The 19,324-nt window shown below is 60.3% G+C and overlaps 2 protein-coding genes across 2 annotated transcripts in view; both read left to right on the plus strand.

The window, feature by feature from the left end:
• FAM20C (FAM20C golgi associated secretory pathway kinase) overlaps positions 1-12,249 on the plus strand; it is a 67,562-nt gene extending 55,313 nt beyond the window's left edge. The window contains exons 5-10 of the mRNA XM_024241259.3: positions 961-1,076; positions 7,544-7,724; positions 8,345-8,454; positions 8,696-8,777; positions 10,192-10,251; positions 11,237-12,249. Of these exons, the coding sequence (XP_024097027.2) occupies positions 961-1,076; positions 7,544-7,724; positions 8,345-8,454; positions 8,696-8,777; positions 10,192-10,251; positions 11,237-11,486 (799 nt within the window). The 3' untranslated portion in view covers positions 11,487-12,249. The remainder of the gene's footprint in view (positions 1-960; positions 1,077-7,543; positions 7,725-8,344; positions 8,455-8,695; positions 8,778-10,191; positions 10,252-11,236) is intronic.
• A 2,907-nt stretch (positions 12,250-15,156) lies between these two features.
• Positions 15,157-15,889, plus strand: LOC134761738 (uncharacterized). The gene is given in 1 exon segment (XM_063725846.1): positions 15,157-15,889. A coding segment is annotated over 1 exon segment (603 nt). The 3' UTR covers positions 15,760-15,889.
• The last annotated feature ends 3,435 nt before the right edge of the window (positions 15,890-19,324 follow it).

A 19,324-nucleotide genomic window follows, 5' to 3' on the forward strand; every position in this document is an offset into this window, starting at 1 on the left:
CGGGCCTGGCCCTGGGTCCGGAGGGGCCCAGTGGATTGAAGGACCTTGCCCTGGTGCAGTGGAGGGAGGAGGCGCCACCCTCAGCCCCCTAGAGCCTCCCTGCCTGCCCTGCAGGGCCCTGACAGGTCCCAGCACGGGGTGCGGCCCCAGGGCCGGCAGCACTGGCATTGCCCTGGGCCAGTTGGAATGCAGAATCCTGGGCTCCACCCAGACCTGGGACAGAATCTGCATTTTAACAAGATCCCTAGTGACGTGGGCGTACATTGGAGTTTAAAGGGCTTTTTTAAAGATCAAAGTCTTCTGTGGTGACTATAGAAATCGCCAGAAGCCAGATTTTCCCCCATTTCAGCTATCTAGAACAGCCTGAACCCAAAAAAGGGCTTTTCTATGAAAAGAAAGCCAGGGAGGGTCATCAGGAAACAGCCCCCTTCGGGTCAACCTGTTTATAAAACAGGACACACAGCCCGGCACCCAGGCGAGCCGTCTGACAGGTGGAGGGGGCGGGTGCTCCACGCAGAGACGTAGTCGGGCCTTGGGTCCCGGGTCGGCCCCGGCAGACGGCCCACGTCCCTCCACACCTGGTCACCTCGCCTCACAGGACAATCACCACGTCCTCCGTCAGCAAGAAAAGCTCTCGTCCCGCGTTCTCCATTTAATTAAGCGAGTGGGAGCCTGCGGTGTGGTTCCGAAAGAGTTCCATTAAAAGTGGTTCCTTTAATTTAATTTTGTTTTAAATTTAGCCCTGGAACGAAGGCAGGCTTTAGCTATGCGGGCAGTTGACGGTGTGTGCCCATCAGCGAGGTGTCGCCAGCCCCAGTCCCTCAGGGACCTCTCCCACCCCCATCACCGCGGGGCCAGGCAGAGCCACCGGACCCAGGGCTGGGTTTATTCAGAGGCAGGGAGACAGAGGCCCGCTCAGCCGCACAGAGCACGGACCCTCCCCCGCCCGTTTCTTGCCAGGATCCTGGACTTCCGCCGGGTTCCTCCCGTGGCCGGCAGGATGGTCAACATGACCAAGGAGATCCGGGACGTCACGCGGGACAAGAAGCTCTGGAGGACCTTCTTCATCTCTCCAGGTAGCCTGGCACGGGGGCCCGTATTCATCTCTCCAGGTAGCCTGGCACGGGGGCCCGTATTCATCTCTCCAGGTAGCCTGGCACGGGGGCCCGTATTCATCTCTCCAGGTAGCCTGGCACGTGCCCTGTGCCCCCTTCCGCACCCGGAGTGCCAACCCACAGACAGCTTCAAGGTGCCACCATCAGCGTTTAACCGATGTCCTCCCGTGCACAGAGAGGCTGTTTCTCCTATTTGTTTGTTTATTTTAACTGGTGAAACGATTCACTTTTGGGAGGTCCTAGCCTCTCCAGGAAGCCTTCTCCAGGTGGCCCAGCCAGCAGACCTCCGTGGGACCTCCCCACCCAGATTTAAACACACCCAGCAGGACCCCCGTTGTATAGTAACAGGGTGGGCGGCCTCCCCCGCCTCGGCAAAGTGGCTGGACTGTGAGCAGGGCTGGCCCCGGTCCCCGGTGCCCTTGAGGGGATACAGGATGGCCTGAACGTCAGGCGGGAATAGACGTCTCTGTTGGTGCTGAGGTTTATAAAACCTTCAAGACTCTACGTGATAAGTACAGTGCACACATAAACACATGATTTTCTACTTAATTATCTACCCAGGTTGCTGTAAACCTGACATTTGGGCTGGGCGTGGTGAGGATCACTTGATTTCAGGAGTTTGAGACCAGACTGGGCAACATGATGAGACCCCTGTCTACAGGAAATTTAAAAATTAGCCAGCCGTGGTGGTGCTTATCTGTGGTCCCAGCTACTCAGGAGGCTGAGGCAGGAGGATTGCTTGAGCCCAGGAGGTGGAGGCTGCAGTGAGTGGGGATGGCACCACTGCACTCCAGTCTGGGCAACAGAGTGAGACCCTGTCTCAAAAAAAAAGAAAAGAAACTGGCATTTGTGGCTCTGCCGAGGGCTGAGTCCTCCTCCCCAAGCGCCTCCCTGGTGCCAGGCCCCTGCTGCACAGGCTGTTCCATTTCTGCTGCTCACCTGGCCGAGCTCTGGGGACACTCTCCTACCTGTCCTGGACTCGGTCCCCTGCGTTTCCATCTTGAAGGTCAAGAGTGGTGCCAGCGATGGTGAGCACCGCAGAGTGAAGGGACCCAGTGGTCACCCCAGGAAACCCCACAGAGCAAGGACCCCACTGGGGAGGGGCCCTCCGGATTGGAGGCTCTCGCTGTAGGGGCCTCAGCCGCTCTCCTGGCCCGTCTGCTTAATTCATGCAGATAAAATCCAATTAGGGCCCGTGATTAGCTGCGTCTTCAGATTTGCTGGCACGTGAAACCTTGACCTAAGAGCTCATTTCCTGCAGATGTTTCAGATCGATGTACAGACTCTGCGCTTTCTCCTAACTGCATTCATGAATTTGTCAGAACCAGGCCCCTGAATCCATGATTTAATTAAGTTCCGTTCCATCAGCCGGGGCTCACCGAGATCCTCATTTGCTTTCTTCCTCTCAAAGCCCATTGATAAGAGAAAAATAGGACAGAAAGCTCCACAGAGGCAGGAAGAAGGGCTCCCTTCCCTGGCCCACGGGTGCCTGGCCCTGCACACCGGGAATCGGGGCAGAGGCAGAACCTGAGCATCTTTGAGGGGGTCTTTGAGGGCTCCCCGGTCAGCTGTGCCTGAGCCAGGCATACCTCCAGTGATGGGGAACGCATTGGCTCACAGACAATTCAGTCCCTGTTTGGATGGCTTGAGCTGTCCATCTTTTTTAAGGGGCTGAAACTCGCCTCCCCACCCTGGGAGTCCAGGGCTTCCTAAGCACGCCTGAGCTGCGGCCGCTGTCAGCCCTTGGGCCGACCCTGAGCACACCGTCCAGCCACCGCCTCCTGCCCCCTGTCCACAGGACTGACCGCCCTGCAGCCCGGCACTCACACCCTGGTGGCCACGGAGGATGGGCTCCGCCCCGGTGATGCCTGGATGCCCGGCTGCTTCTTATCCACGTCTTTTTACAATTTTTATTGCAACTTTTACGGTGATGTATTTCAAAGGTTCCAAAGACTGACATTCCCCATCTTCAGGTGCCAGCGCCCCGTGCAGCGACTGCGGGAATTCCTCCAGCGTAGACTCGATTCTCTGCATTGCAGACCAGGCTCTCGGTTCGGGACCGATTGAAAGAGACGGTCACAGGGTCGCGCAGGGAGGGGTCAAAGATGCCCACTGATGCTGAGAACATGCCCTGCTCCGAGCAGCATCTCCGGAACTCCTCATTTCGTTGTAAAATGAGCCTGTGGGGGCAGGTCGTTTCCTCCCCGTTTCTAAGGTCTTACTGAGTGGCCGGGCACAGTGGCTCACGCCTGCAATCCCAGCACTGGGAGCATCACTTGAGCCCAGGAGTTCAAGATCTGCCTGGACAACATAGCGAGACCCCATCTCTACAAAAATGAAAAATTAGCCAGCTCTGGTGGTGTGCACCTGTGATTCCAGCGACTCAGGAGGCTGAGGCAGGAGGATGGCTTGAGCCCAGGGGGTCAAGGCTGCAGTGAGCTATGATCACGCACCACTGCTCTCCAGCCTGGGTGACAGAGTGAGACCCCATCTCAAAAAAAAAAAAAAAAAAAAAAACACTGGGTTGATTATTAGTCCAAACAGGTGAATTAAGTCACCTCTGAGTCCCATGTTGGCTGACACTTGGAATCCCCAGGTAGGTCCTCAGCAGGCCAAGGACGGTGGTCACCGGAGCGCCCCTGAGCTCTGCTCTGCAAGGCGGCCATCGACCACCTTCGGTGCCGTTGCTGGAATCCCTTCTCACGTCTCCCTGGAGCCAGCACTTTGATTGAGCGCTCTGGCAGCTTCCCTGGCCACTCCTGGTTCCAGATATTAGTTGCGTTTTCCAGGGCAGCGCAAGTTTCTCCCCTGAAATCCAAGACTTCCTCGGCCGCCGGAGGCCCCCACAGTTCCATGTCCCTGCCCGGACAGACGAGTCCTCGAATCTCCCAGAGCAGCCGGGCCCAGCATTGCCGGGCACCCCTGAACACAGCCCCCGGAACCCCACTGCTGCCACTCCGGCCGCGCTGCCCTGTCAGCCCGATTTCTTCCAGAAGCCTCTGTGAGCGCCTGACTTTCTCTAAAGCAGCAGGGGCGCAGGAGCCTAGATTCCTCTCCTAGAGAACAAAATCTGTTCAGATTCGTTTGCTCCACTTTGCTTTGCATGCGTCTCCTGACCGCGGATGCCAGGTGACCTCAGAGGCCCTGCCGGAGCCAAGGGCACATCAGAGGGCTGAGCCCACTGCAGACACCCCCTCGGCCTCCTAAGGCCTGAATGACCCTCCCGTGGGGTCAATCAGAAAACGGAAAAACGTATCAGCCAGGAGCAAGGTGAGGGGGCGAGAGGCGGCCAGGGCCAGTGCTCGGAGAAGGTGGGCTCTGGGAGGGGGAAGCAGGAGGCTGAGCCCCAGGCAGCCCCCTGCCCTGCATAGGGATTGTGGAGCTCAGTTCAGAGAGGGCAATTAGGACCCCAGCACGGCACAGCAGTGTAGGGGCCGGGCCGCAGTCAGAGCCCACATCTTCTAAGCCCCAAACGCTCACGGAACACGCTCCCCTACTTCTCATGTAAGTTACCGTCTGCACGTTGCAAACATCACAGAGGTGCACAGGTCGTCCGTGCACAGCTTTGCGTTTCCGCAAGGTGAGCCGCCCCCAGGACCAGGCCCAGGTTCCCGGCAGTTCCGGAAGCCACTCAGCCCCACACAGCCTGGACAGAAGGTCTTTGCCATCATTCGCTTCACCTCTTTTCCTGCCACAGTGGTCTGGGCTGGGCAGGACGGTCCTCAGGACTCTCTCCATTGCTGCGTCCAGCTTAAACGCACATTGAAGGAGACACGTTTCCAGCGATGGACCCAGTTCAGGCAGCCAGAGCCGCTGCCCTAAATAATAGTGTCCGCCGGGCCCGCAGCTGTCCAGGGCACAGCTGTCCAGGGTGGCAGATGGCAGACGTCCGCCTTGCAAAACGCTCCTCCTGCCGGTTCAGCCCCGACACAGTCAGAGAAAGGAATGGTCAGAGACGCTCCAGCCACAGGGTGAAGGGGCCATCTTCGTCCTTGCCGGGAGCCACACTCTTGCCAGGCTGCGCTCTCTGGGAGGCCAACTGTGACGCCATTTCCGGGTGACTGGAGGAGGCAGGATCTCTCCTGGGTTTGTCCGGGACCCTGGCTTTCTCCTTGCTGTTTGTGTCTTTTGTTATTACTAAAATGGAAAAGGACTCACGCTCCTTCCTCCCAGAAAGCCCCCCCGCCTCCAAGGGCAGGGCAGCCTTCGTTACCTTGACAGCTGCCTTCCCGCGGCTTCCTTGTGTAATTCCCAGCCCGCGATGCCGGCGTTGCTGGGACCCCCGCTTCCCGGGCGAGGGGCTGGGCACAGGGCAGGGCGGCACTTGCCTGAGGTCACACAGCTCAGAGCCCTCCTAACCCCACCCGGGAGGCCCCTTTAATACCCGATTTGGATCTGCAAAGAGGAATGGCTGTGGGCCCGAGAAACGCCTTTCTCTTTTAACACGATACCATCTGAAACCGGCTTAGGCGAGGACGGGAGGCTGTTACAGCAGACGAATTTTAAGCCTCCAGCCAATGAGCGCTCGGATGAAGATTTTCCTCCTGAAATGGAGCTCCTGTGGGCTGCCGATTAATCTGTATCAGCACGAGACGGGATTGCAGCTGGTCTTTCCTTGATTGTTCGTTCTTACAATAATGACCCAGCGTTGGCACTGGGGTGAGGGGGCGCGGGAAGGAGGGGGCAGGCAGGTGATCGGGGCGTTGGAGCCAGACCAGCCGGGAGCTGCTGGGTGCGTGGGGTGTGGCGGGGGCCAGGTCGGCCTGGCACCCGTCCCATTTCCTCTCCGAACCTCAGCTTCTTCAGCTAAGAAAGGGCAGCCCGGACCGGCCGCCCTCCTGTTCACTCCGCTGGGAATCAACCTGCCGAACCTGCCTTCTGATCCCACGGGGAGCCTGCCCCGCAGCCTGGAGGCTCCAGGAACACCCAGAGACCCCTGGAATCACTCAGCCTGGCTGCATGGCTCAAGGAGGGGCCCCTTTGGCTGAGACGTCAGCCGTGTGCTCAGACAGCAGGAATGCTGGGACTGGCGGGGGCTGTGAGTGAGGTTCGGGGCTCTGGCCCCAACAAAACCACATTCTCACAAGTTCTACAGCCCCAGGCTTTCCAGAGCATCTCCACAAACAAATAAAGCATGAAAAACTGGATTTAATCAGCAAATAAATACAGGAATAGCGCCGTCAGCCGGGCCTCCAGCATCAGAGCAGTGAACCCGCACTGCTAGTGGGCCTGGACAGCTCTTGGATTTTTCTAATTATTCTTTCTTTATTAAGGTATAATTCATGTACCACAAAATTTACCACTTAAAAGCATACAGTTCCGTGGTTTCTAGTATATTCACAAGGGCGTGCGACCATCATCACTGTCAAAATCCAGGACGTCTTTCTGACCCCAAAAAGGAACCCCATACCGTGAGCGGGCGGTCACCGTTCCTCACCCCGCAGCCCTCAGCGACCAGCGTCCCACCCCCCGTCTGTCTGGATTTGCCTGTTCCGGGCGTTTCATATTAAGAGGGTCGTACGACGTGTGGCCTCCTCTGTCTGGCCTCCTTCGCGGAGCACAGGGTCCTCGGGTTCAGTGAGGGCTTCATTCCTCTTCTTGCTTCATTTCGTGTCATCGTGTGGATGGACCACGTTCACCCGGCCTGTCCACTCCTCTCTTCATGGACATTTGGGTGGATTCTCTCTTTTTCGGCTGTGGTGAGCGGTGCTGCTGTGAGCATTCGTGTCTGAGTTTTTGTGCGGAGATGTTTTTTCTTCCCTGAGGGGTTTACGTGGGAGGGGAGTTCCTGGGTCACATGGAGACGCTGTGTTCAATCAATCGGGGGCTGCAGACCGTTTCCGCCGCGGCTGCGCCGTGTGCATCCCCCGCCAGCAGCACACAGAGGTGGCTGTTCCCCATCCCAGCCGGCAGCTGCTGTTCTCTGCTCTTTCGATGGAAGCCGTCCCAGCAGACAGGAGGTGGTGCCTCACGATGGCGCCCGTCTCTTCTCATGCTTGTCGGCCATCGGTATCGTCTTTGGAGAATCCTCTGTTCAAGCCCTCCGCCCATTTATTCGCTGGTGTTTTGTCTTGTTGTGATTGAGTGATGAGAGTCCCTCAAACACTCTAAGTGCTAGATCCTCAGATGTGTGGTTTGCAAACATTTCCTGCCATTCTGTGGATTGTATCTTCACTTTTTTTGACAATACGAATGCATTGTTTTAAACGACTAAACGTTGGCCCTAGGGTTTCCATAGACCAGCCCCCGATTTTCGAGGGTTCAGGCCGGGCTCTGCCTCTGGGGAGCTGTGTGGCCTCAGGAAGTCAGCTCTGTGGGTTGGCTTTTCTGTACCGTGGGGTGGAGGTGTTTGCTGGGATTGATGGGGGAGCTGTGGGTGAGTCCTGCCCGTGAGAAGCACCAGTAACCCGCAGCCCGTCCCTCCCCAGCCAACAACATCTGCTTCTACGGCGAGTGCTCCTACTACTGCTCCACGGAGCACGCCCTGTGCGGGAAGCCAGACCAGATCGAGGGCTCGCTGGCGGCCTTCCTGCCCGACCTGTCCCTGGCCAAGAGGAAGACCTGGCGGAACCCTTGGCGGCGCTCCTACCACAAACGCAAGAAGGCTGAGTGAGTGCGGGGCCAGGGGACCGGCGTCCGGCCACCCTACGGCAGAGGGAGCTGGGCCTGGGCGGGCGTGGGACGGTCGGCGCCCACGGGGTGGCGGAGATGGGTGCAGAGCCTGCTGTGCGGTGCTGGCCTGTGTGAAACGACTGCTTCCTGATGAGACGGTGGCAAAGGGTGTCCTTGCTCCAGTAATTCCATGTGCTTCCCTCACCCGGGCAGGCCTGCCCACCAGGGCCCTCGAATCGGGGCCCCTCAGCGTTTGAGCTCTGCTCTCACCCCGTCCCTCTCCTCACTCCTGCGGGAGAAACGGCCCCTGTTCTTTCCGTCCCACGTTGTCCTCGTGAGTGTGGATCCCGGGTCCTGTTTCCCCACAGAGACTCTGCAAAAAACACAGGACCCAGAGCTGAAGGCAGCTCCAGGTGGGGTCACCCCGGGGCGGGGCAGAGTGACTCCGTCCCCTCCCACACCCATGCTCCCACTGATGCAGCCTCAGCGCGGCCGGGGCGGGTCCATCTGCAGACGCCAAGGTCCCTGCCGCAGTGTTTCTCCTCTGCTCCCCACGGCACGCGCCGGGCTATCCAGAATCCGGCCTGGGCCCCCCTTCTCACGCTGGCTCCCCGCAGGTGGGAGGTGGACCCTGACTACTGCGAGGAGGTGAAGCAGACACCGCCCTACGACAGCAGCCACCGCATCCTGGACGTCATGGACATGACAATCTTCGACTTCCTCATGGGTACGTCCTGCAGGGGCATGGGGTGCCCGTGTCACCCGCCTTGCGTGGAGCGGATGCACGCAGGGCTCTGCAGGGCACGGTCCGTGGCGCGGCCCAGCTGCGGTCCCGTGGGCTGTGGAGGGGCCGGATTGCTTAGAGGTCATGCTGGCAGGAGGAGACGCCGCTCTGCAGAGCACAGAGGCCTCTGGGCTACCCGGCCCAGCTCCCCACGAGCTGTGACACTTTCTGTTTCTCTCCGCAGGAAACATGGACCGTCACCACTACGAGACTTTTGAGAAGTTTGGGAATGAAACGTTCATCATCCACTTAGACAATGGAAGAGGGTGAGCCTGTCCTCGCCCCTGCACACCCAGGGAAGGGCCGGCCACCTCCCAGCTACTGCAGCCCACCTGAGACCCTGGGGACGGGGGTAGCAGATCCTCCAGTGGAGGGATGGGAATGTCACAAAGGCCCATCTCAGAGCCAGATGCAGGCGGCGGCCCCAGGCCCCAACCAGGAGGGAGGGCCACCCCGGGAGCGGGACCTCCGAGGCACGGGAACGCTGCAGACCAAGTCCTAGCAGAGCTGGTGTTACCAGGGAAATGGAGGCTGGGAGAGGCTGCTGGTAGGCAGAGCAGGACCGTGCAGAATAGATGGGCCTCTGCCCCACGCGGGACCTGGAGCCAGCCTGCCGGGGATAGACGGCCTCTGCAGCTGCTGCTGGCCTGCCATGGGTGGTCTTGGGCGGCGCTGTGAGACCCTGGTGACCAGGGAGGGTGACCCCTAATAAGCAAAGCACGGAGGCGAGTAACTCGGGCAGGAGGACGTCCATTCCATTCCCAGGCTCGGAGACCTCAGAGAGATGGACTTTGGGCACCTCAATAGCTTGTGTGTGTGGCTGTAAAGATGGCTCCACAGCTAAATGGTGGGCTGACGCTCCCTGGAGCCGTCTCAACTCGGCTGACCAGGACCCTTCCCCAGGCCAGAGGCCAAGACCCCACATACAGGGCTGGGGACAGGCGGGGGTGGACCCACTGCCTGGGATGCTGGAGATGGGCTGGGTGGACCCACTGCCTGGGGTGCTGGAGATGGGCTGGGTGGACCCACTGCCTGGGGTGCTGGAGATGGGCTGGGTGGACCCACTGCCTGGGGTGCTGGAGATGGGCTGGGTGGACCCACTGCCTGGGGTGCTGGAGATGGGCTGGGTGGACCCACTGCCTGGGGTGCTGGAGATGGGCTGGGTGGACCCACTGCCTGGGGTGCTGGAGATGGGCTGGGTGGACCCACTGCCTGGGGTGCTGGAGATGGGCTGGGTGGACCCACTGCCTGGGGTGCTGGAGATGGGCTGGGTGGACCCACTGCCTGGGGTGCTGGAGATGGGCTGGGTGGACCCACTGCCTGGGGTGCTGGAGATGGGCTGGGTGGACCCACTGCCTGGGGTGCTGGAGATGGGCTGGGTGGACCCACTGCCTGGGGTGCTGGAGATGGGCTGGGTGGACCCACTGCCTGGGGTGCTGGAGATGGGCTGGGTGGACCCACTGCCTGAGGTGCTGGAGATGGGCGGGGTGGACCCACTGCCTGAGGTGCTGGAGATGGGCTGGGTGGACCCACTGCCTGGGGTGCTGGAGATGGGCAGGGTGGACCCACTGCCTGAGGTGTTGGGGACAGGCAGGTGGACCCATGGCCCAGTTCCCAGCCCAGCAGCCTGTTAGGAACCTTGTACAGGGGCCCTTGACAATTCTGCTTTTCTTCTGGAAGGTTTGGGAAGTATTCGCATGACGAGCTCTCTATCCTGGTGCCGCTACAGCAGTGCTGCAGGTACAGCCCCTGCCGGAGCCGGCTCCAGCTCCACCCTCCTCCCTACTACGCAGGAGACAGAGGAGGCCGCAGCCTTCCCCACCCCACCCCGGCCATCATATGAGAGAGGAAAGGCCTCAAATTCGACCCACACCCTCACTCTGCAGCCTGGCGGCGCAGACCTCACCTGTCCACCGCCCCAGGCCCATCCAGCTCGAGGCCTCTCGTGCCTCCACTCTGTGTCCGTCCCGCCACCCCAGTGCAGAGAGAACTCGAGGCCAGGGCAGACACCAGCTGAGACACAGAGACCCTGCTCCCCCGCGCAGCTGCCGGTCTCTGCCACTGCCACTGCCACCTTCTGTGGGGTTCAGACCCCCTTTCCCCCCTTTCCTGGCTGGGGACGCAGACTTGCAGGGCAAACGCTTTGTACTTCTCTAAGGAGGCACGGCAGCGCCCGTGTTGTGCGGATGTGCTGAGTCGGGGTCAGTCTCCTGGGTGAGCAGGCCGCCCTCCTCACCTCCCCATCCTCCTGCCGGGCCCCTCTGGGAAATACACCGGCCACCGCATCCTGCAAGGGCACCCTCACCCCTTATGCAGATGACAGGCGGCAGACCATGCCGGAGCAGATCACACAGCCCAGCGGGTGACGAGGCGTCGGATCGCAGGCCCCTCTCTCTCCGTCTCTCTCGTCTCTGCCATCTCTGTCTGTGTCTGTCTCTCTCTGTCTCTGTCTATCTCTCTGTCTCGGTCTGCCTGTCTCTCTTTATCTGTCTCTTTCTGTCTGTCTGTCTCTGTCTCTCTCCCTTTCTCCCTCTGTCTCTTTCTCTCTGTGTCTCTCTTTCTCTGTGTATGTCTCTGTCTTTTTCTGTCTCTCTGTCTCTGTCCCCCTCTTTCTCTCTCTGTCTCTCCCCCCACTCTCTCTATCTCCCTCTCACTTTCTCTGGCTTTCCCGTGGGCAGGCATCTCCCCTGTCCCGTGCCAGGCCTGACACCCCTCTCCTCCCCAGGATCCGGAAGTCCACCTACCTGCGTCTGCAGCTCCTGGCCAAGGAGGACTACAAGCTGAGCCTGCTGATGGCCGAGTCTCTGCGGGGGGACCGGGTGGCGCCCGTGCTGTACCAGCCGCACCTGGAGGCCCTGGACCGGCGGCTCCGCGTCGTGCTAAAGGCCGTCCGGGACTGCGTGGAGAGGGACGGGCTCCACAGCGTGGTGGAGGACGACCTGGACACTGAGCACAGAGCTGCCTCGGCAAGGTAGTGTCCGCCGGCCGCTGCGCTGCCCGGGACGAGCCAGAGGGACCGGACCTCCCAGCAAGCGCACGTGCCCGTCGTGAATTCAGTGAATTCAGAGGCAGGACGGGATCATCCGGAGTCGGGAGCTGCTGCCACAGGAGGCGAGGCTCCCCAGGTCTAATAGGACACATTTTGTCAGTGTTTGACCAGAAAAGGTTGGGAGGGAAGCACCGTCTGTGCTCACAGAGAGAGGCGGCCAGCGCCGGAGGCATTCCGTCCTTTCTGTAGGGAAAGGAGCCTTTATTTACTATTTTGTATTTATATATGATGAATAAGTATATAAACAGAGACGTGTACACAGACGCCGATCACCTACCAAACCAAACACAAGGACCGCCCTCCCGGTTCTGGGGGCCCCTCAAGGCCAAGCTCACCCCTCAAGTGCTCTCACACTCGGGACCTACTTCAAGTAAAAACTCTTTCTCCTTCCTGGGGCCTCGGCTCCTGGAGGGCTGGAGAGTCTCGTCTGAGGATGGGTGGAGGCTCTCGCTGGACGTCTGGCCTGTGCGCTGGTGGATGGATGCCGACATGGTTTCGGAGAACCCGATGACCAGGCGTCCTGCGACTCCGCCCGCTGGCCCACAGTGCCCACCTCGGACTTGGCTGTGGACGGTTGGTGCAAGTACGTCCTGCAGGGCTGGCTGTGTGCAGCTGTGGGCTGACCTTTGCAGAGTTTTGTGGAATAGTTTGCAATGTGATAAAAGTGCAATAAAGGTACAGCAGATATGTGTCGGCCTCACAGGGCGGGTCCCTCACACCCTGGTGCGTGGCTGCCTGTCCACCCCCTCTCCAAAAAAAAGCCAGTCCTGGAACCAGGCGTGGCTGAGAGTCGGCATTCAAGGTGGCCTGGACCCGAGGCCTGCTGGGGCCAGAGTGGGCTGCCTGCCAAGCCCTGGTGCAAACAGGCCAGGTGAGGCCCCACCTCCAAGGCAGGGTGGTCCATCCTGGGCTGCTCTCAGAGGATGGGGCCACAACCCAAGGCTGCGGTGGCCCCGAGGGTGGCACCTGTCTGTAGCCCTGGCATGGGCGGCTCCCGCTGTTCCAGCAGCACTGGGCGGCCATGCGTGGGGCAGCTGCCCCGGGGCTGCGGTGAGTGAGGGGCAATGTGAAGGGTGCCAGCCCCTTCCCACTGCCGGCCTCGGGCCTGAAACCTGCTCCTAGGAGCCCCCGGGGAGACTCTGGGCTCCTTCCAACAAGCCCCGGGAAGGCCCAGCCCGGGATGGAGCAAGGAGAGCCCTTGGGCCAAGGTCTCGGCGCAGAGTGAACGCTGAGAGTCCTGGAGCTGAGAGTGTGGGAGTCACAGCTCCTGGGGGCAGGCCCACTGCTCCCGAGCCGCTTCCTCACTGTCACTCCCCAGCCGTCTCCTCGCAGCCGCTCCGCACCCCGTGGCGACTGTTCTCTGTGCTGCTCGCCCGCCAAGCTGTCAAGGTCAATCATTACTCATCTCTAAAGCAAAACTGCAAGGTTGGTTTTATTTTTCTGGGTTTACAGATGGGGAAACTGAGGCTCAGAGAGGGAAAGTCCCTCAATCCCTAAGTCAATTTAGGTTCCTGGAACAGTCCACCCAGTGCTTGAAACCCCATGAGCTGGGAAGAGGTACAGAGGCCCCACCTGGAACCCCGGTTGCCCCAGGGCTCAGCTGAGGGTAGGGCAGGCTCCCCCGATGGCCAGACTCGCGGTGGACTGCAGACCACGAGGACTCCTCAAAGGAAACAAGCGGGCGAGGTGTGGAAGCCCCACCTTGGGCTCTCCAGCCTCCCTGCCTCAGTGCAGGGCCTGGCCCTCCCCTGGGCTCTGCCTCCCTTCCACAGTCGTCCCACACGTCGCCTGGCTCCGGCTTCACAGCTCCACTCTCCACACACTCAGCTCTGTCCTCTCGCCATTTTCTCCCAGCCGAGGAACTCAGCCGGCCCTCGCCTCTTCTTCTCCCTGCCCTGAGGACCCCCAGAAGCTGAGAGGAGTGAGGTGGGGGCTGCAGAGATGGGGCTGGGCTCCTGGGTCAGCATCTCCCCTGCTGGCACCGTGTGAGGGTCAGAGGCAGGAGCCAGCATCCTGGCTGCCACCTGCCAGGGTCACACGGCCCAGGAGCCCTAAGAAATCAGCTGTGGGGCTGGTCACTGTGGCCCCCTCTTCTAAGAGCCTCTGCATTCACTCATCTGTCCATTCCGCAAAGGCCCTGACACCCATTTGAGCTGTCCCAGGCTGGCTGCAGCAGGGCCTGAGAGACTCAGCTCTGTCCTCATCACTGCCATCCTACAGAGCAGCGGGAGACACACAGTAAACACACAGACAGGTCACACACAGCTCCCTGCACATGGCAAGGAAGTCAGTGAGGGCAGAGGATGAGCCAGGCAGACATTGAGTGTGGGGCAGCCAGGGAGGTGCTGTGGCCCCACCATCCACTGGCTGGAGCCAGCCCCACCATGTCTCTGTTTGGGACTGAACCAAAAGACGTGATTAAGTGGCATGAGGGTTCGGGTGGTCCCGGTCCAATCTGACGAGAGCCCTTATGAGGAGAGGAGACCAGGACACACACAGAGGGACGGCCCCGTGAGGACACAGAGAGGATGACGTCCACGAGCCACAGAGAGACCTGGAGGAACCAGCCCTGCCGCGCAGTGACTTCGGATTCCAGCCTCCGGGACCGTCTGTGGTTGAAGCCACCCCGTCCGTCCGTGGTGCTGTCACGGCGTCCTGAGCAGACTCACGCAGGCAGCCTCCAGGAGGGGCTTCAAGGGGCCTGAAGGACGGGAGGCAGTGATTCCAGGAGCAGGGCCAGGGGCGCAGATGGAGAAACGCAGCGGCCGTGCCCACCCTGCCACATGGGGCTGGCCCAGCAGTGCCAATGTTGGGACCCACGGCCATGATAGAATTAAGTTAGTGTTTAGACAGACGTGCCGCGGAGTCTGGACTGATAGAGGGGAGTGCTCCGTGCAGAAGCAGCTGTCGCTGTCATCTGGCCACAGCTGGATACCAACCACAGAGGAGGGAAAGTGTGCAGATTCCAGGGCCCGGGAGAGACCAGCAGGACCTGCTGTGGGGCTGGAGGTGGGGAGAAGAGAAGGAGAAAGTGTGACCTCCAGGATCTGACTTCAGCCAGGGCATGGGGCGCCCTTCACTGTGGGGTGTTGGAGGAAGACCCAGAGGGGCAGGGAGGAGGCGTGTGGTGTCCCCGCAGGCACCAGATGACAGCGGGGCTGGGTATAAAACGTGGTGCTGCCAGCACGGAGCTGGAACGTGGAACCACAGCAAGGGGAGGAGGGTGTGCACGAGGCCCAGGACAGCTCACGCACGGCTGGAGTCTGGGTAAGGGGAGGGGCAGCAAGGGTGGGGCTGATGGTCCAGACAGAGTGGATGGCCCTTGATGTCTGCTATGGAAGGACACACAAGAACCATCACCCTTGATGTCCGCTATGGAAGGACACACAAGAACCATCACCCTTGATGTCCGCTGTGGAAGGACACACAAGAACCATCACGCGTGTGAGAGCCTTTGGCGTGAGAGACACGAAGCCACAGGGAAACACGTGGTGTGGAGACTGTGCTGAGAGCAGAGATGCGGAGACAGGATGGCATGAGGTCCAGGGAACAGGAGGGGCTCTCGTGCACCAGTGTGGGCAGAGAAATCAAACAGGATGAAGCCTCGATAGAAGGAACAGAAGACGAGACTGAGGAAGCTCCCAGAGAGCAGCAAGGGAGACCAGTGGCTGGAAAATGAGAAAACGAAGCCACTGAGGCCCCGGCAGCAGGCCCAGTGCCGACCAGCAGGGGACACACGACAGAGAAGAGACAATGGCTGCAGGCCCAGTGCCGACCAGCAGGGGGCACACGACAGAGAAGAGGCAATGGCTGCAGGCCCAGTGCTGACCAGCAGGGGGCACACGACAGAGAAGAGGCAATGGCTGCAGCCCCAGTGCTGACCAGCAGGGGGCACACGACAGAGAAGAGGCAATGGCTGCAGCCCCAGTGCTGACCAGCAGGGGGCACACGACAGAGAAGAGGCAATGGCTGCAGGCCCAGTGCTGACCAGCAGGGGGCACACGACAGAGAAGAGGCAATGGCTGCAGGCCCAGTGCTGACCAGCAGGGGGCACACGACAGAGAAGAGGCAATGGCTGCAGCCCCAGTGCTGACCAGCAGGGGGCACACGACAGAGAAGAGGCAATGGCTGCAGCCCCAGTGCTGACCAGCAGGGGGCACACGATAAAGAAGAGGCAATGGCTGCAGGCCCAGTGCTGACCAGCAGGGGGCACACGATAGAGAAGAGGAAGCCACAGCAGCCCCAGTGCCGACCAGCAGGGGGCACACGCAGAGAAGAGGCAATGGCTGCAGGCCCAGTGCTGACCAGCAGGGGGCACACGATAGAGAAGAGGAAGCCACAGCAGCCCCAGTGCTGACCAGCAGGGGGCACACGCAGAGAAGAGGCAATGGCTGCAGCCCCAGTGCCGACCAGCAGGGGGCACACGCAGAGAAGAGGAAGTGGCTGCAGCCCCAGTGCCGACCAGCAGGGGGCACAAGCAGAGAAGAGGAAGTGGCTGCAGCCCCAGGGCTGACCAGCAGGGGGCACACGATAGAGAAGAGGAAGCCACAGCAGCCCCAGTGCCGACCAGCAGGGGGCACACGCAGAGAAGAGGAAGTGGCTGCAGGCCCAGTGCTGACCAGCAGGGGACACACGATAGAGAAGAGGAAGCCGCAGCAGCCCCAGTGCCGACCAGCAGGGGGCACACGTAGAGAAGAGGAAGTGGCTGCAGCCCCAGTGCCGACCAGCAGGGGGCACACGTAGAGAAGAGGAAGTGGCTGCAGCCCCAGTGCCGACCAGCAGGGGGCACACGTAGAGAAGAGGAAGTGGCTGCAGCCCCAGTGCCGACCAGCAGGGGGCACACGCAGAGAAGAGGAAGTGGCTGCAGCCCCAGTGCCGACCAGCAGGGGGCACACACAGAGAAGAGGAAGTGAGGAAATGGAAGAAGAGGGTTGACCTGAGCTGAAGGACATGAACTTCCAGGTGAAATAGTCCCAGGGCCAGGCATGGCGGCGCACGCCTGTAATCCCAGCACTTTGGGAGGCTGAGGCAGGAGGATTCCTTGAGCCCAGGAGTTCGAGACCAGCCTGGGCAACACAGTGAGACCCACCTCCTCCATCTCTACAAAAAGTACAAAAATTAGCCAGACACAGTGGCTCACACCTGTAGTCCCAGCTGCCCCAGAGGCTAAAGCAGGAGGATCACTGGAGCACAGGAGGTCGAGGCTGCTGTGAGCTACGATTGCACCACTGCACTCCAGTCTGGGCGACAGGGTGTGACTGTGTCTCAAAAAAAGAAAAAACTAATAGTTAAATAAATAGTCCCGGTTTCCAACAGAATAAAAGGAAGGTCAGCAGAAAGGCCAGGACGGCCTGAAGAAACTTCAGGGCTGGGGCTGCGGGGTGGAGCCGTCCCTTCCAGACGCCGGGCGAACGGACCTCCCTGCAGAAGCACAAGGGTGAGGGGATGAAGTCACATTCCACACACAGGATCTAGACACGGCTCGTGGCCCACGCACCCGAAACCAGGATGTTCATTGGGGAGAAGGAGGAACGGGGTATAGTAGGGCAGCGGAGGCCCTGGCGTGCTGACGAGAGGACCCCTGAGGGGGACATGCAGACAGGAGCAAGAGGACCCTGCAGAGAGGGGTGGGCGCCCGCCCAGAAGAACAGGCCAGGGGAAGAGGTGAGGCTCCTGGCACGGCCAGGACGCCGTGGCTCAGCCTTGAGTGCGGCCACAGACGCATCATAACAGGAGCACCCAGCGTCATTTTTCCATCAAGAAGGCGGCGATATCACCGTATTGGGGAAGGGAGTGTTTGAGTGGGGAGATGTTGAGCTGTGACGTAAGCCTGCTATTTGGAAACACGGAGGTAAATACAAAAACCAAACACACTGAGCAAAACAAAGAAGGTGATTTTCTCTGGGTCTTTGCCAGGGGCAGGAGGGGCAGGAGGGGCAGGGCCTGCTGGGTTTCATGATTGCGGTGCCATTTCAGACTTTTTAAGCACTATGTATGGGTGTGGTGCTATCTCAGACTTTTTAAGCAGTATTTACTGGTTTGATACAAAGTCAGAATGCAGTTTGACACCCACTAGCCGGGCCAGAGCTGACGGTCTCCTGGGGAGGGGTCAGCCCAGCCCCACGACAGCCCTGGTGCACACCCATAGTGAGACCTGAGTTCTTCTTTTACCCACTTTGCTCCTCACAGTTACTCGGGGCTAGAAATTGTGGCCCCGTGTGCCCATGTCACAGCTGTGTAAACCAGGGCTCAGATGGTGGGACGACTTTCAGGAGCTCAATACGGATAATGCCTGCGTGTGGACCCCGCCCTGACAGCCGCCCTCTTCCCACCTACCCGTTAACACCCATGCCACACGCAGAGCCACCCACCCGCAGAAACACGTGGTGCAGAGAGAGGGTGGGGGGATGAGACCGAGGGCTGAGGAACAAAATGAAGAAAAAGGGCTTTCAATTAAGTTCTTTCCCTTGGTGCGGGCTGCTTCCCACGGAGCACTAAGCTGCCACTTTGTCTGCAAGTAGGACAGCGTCTTGCCAGAGGGGTCAACAAGAAGCGTGGGGGTTGAAATTCAAACATGATTTTTTACAAACCAGGGGAAAACCTGGGATTTCACTTCACAGAACTGAGAGTCAGGAAGGAAGTGGCTCACAAGGGGGCTCCTGCCTGGCGCTGGGACCCCCGCCCCTGAGCCGTCGGGGCCGTGCACCTGGCAGAGACACGGGGCTGAAGGTGGGCACCACTTTTCTCTGAATTAAAGTAAATGAATGAAGAAATAAATAAATATATGAATGGGGACTCGTGTGTGGCCTGGCCCTCCAGGGCCACGGGACAAGATCTGAAGAACAGGCTGCTGGGGAATGCGGGTGGTGGTCACAGCCCAGCCCGGATGCAGAAGCCCGCTCTGGACACAGAGGACACGGCCCACCCCAGCCCACAGCCCACTGCCTAGTCCAGCTGCAGAAGCCTGCTCTGAACACAGAGGACACAGCCCACCCCAGCTCACAGCCCACAGCCCATCCCGGCTGCAGAAGCCCACTCTGGACACAGAGGACATGGCCCACCCCAGCCCACAGCCCACAGCCCAGCCCGGCTGCGGAAGCCCGCTCTGGACACAGAGGACACGGCCCACCCCAGCCCACAGCCCACAGCCCAGCCCGGCTGCAGAAGCCCACTCTGGACACAGAGGACACGGCCCACCCCAGCCTACACAGTCTAGTCCGGCTGCAGAAGCCTGCTCTGGACACAGAGGACTCTGCCTGGCCCGAGGCCACATCACGGAAGGGCAGGGTTCCCAGCCCTCCCAGGGAGCTCCCTGGAGGCACCTGTGCCGTCCTCACCTGGGAGTGAGCTCCATATGCAGATTCCCGGGCCAGCTCCCCAAGCCCAAGTACAGAGGTTGGGGGCAGAGGCCTTCAGCTACCCAGGGTCCTGGACACAGGGGCTCCCAGGTTGTCCTTTTGGGACTCACGGCTCAGCCGTTGCCCACCTCCTGGGGGGACCTCCCCAGAGTACCCTGACTGCACAGACACCCTCAGCACACCTGGCCTGCAGCCAGCCCATTCCACAGAACCTCCAAGCCACTGTCCCCAGGAAGGCCTTCACCAGGGCAGACGACAAGAGAAGGCTCCAAAAGCCTCTGCCTGCCCAGGTGGGCCTGAGAGGGGCGAGGAAGATGGATGGGCCCAGACCAAGCGGTTGTCTAAGGAGCAGAGTTCCAGCTCCCAGTTGTGGGGGATGCAGACATCTTCCTGTGCACAGAGGGCT

Source organism: Pongo abelii, chromosome 6 (assembly GCF_028885655.2).
Source record: "Pongo abelii isolate AG06213 chromosome 6, NHGRI_mPonAbe1-v2.0_pri, whole genome shotgun sequence".
Classification (NCBI taxonomy): Eukaryota; Metazoa; Chordata; class Mammalia; order Primates; family Hominidae; genus Pongo; species Pongo abelii.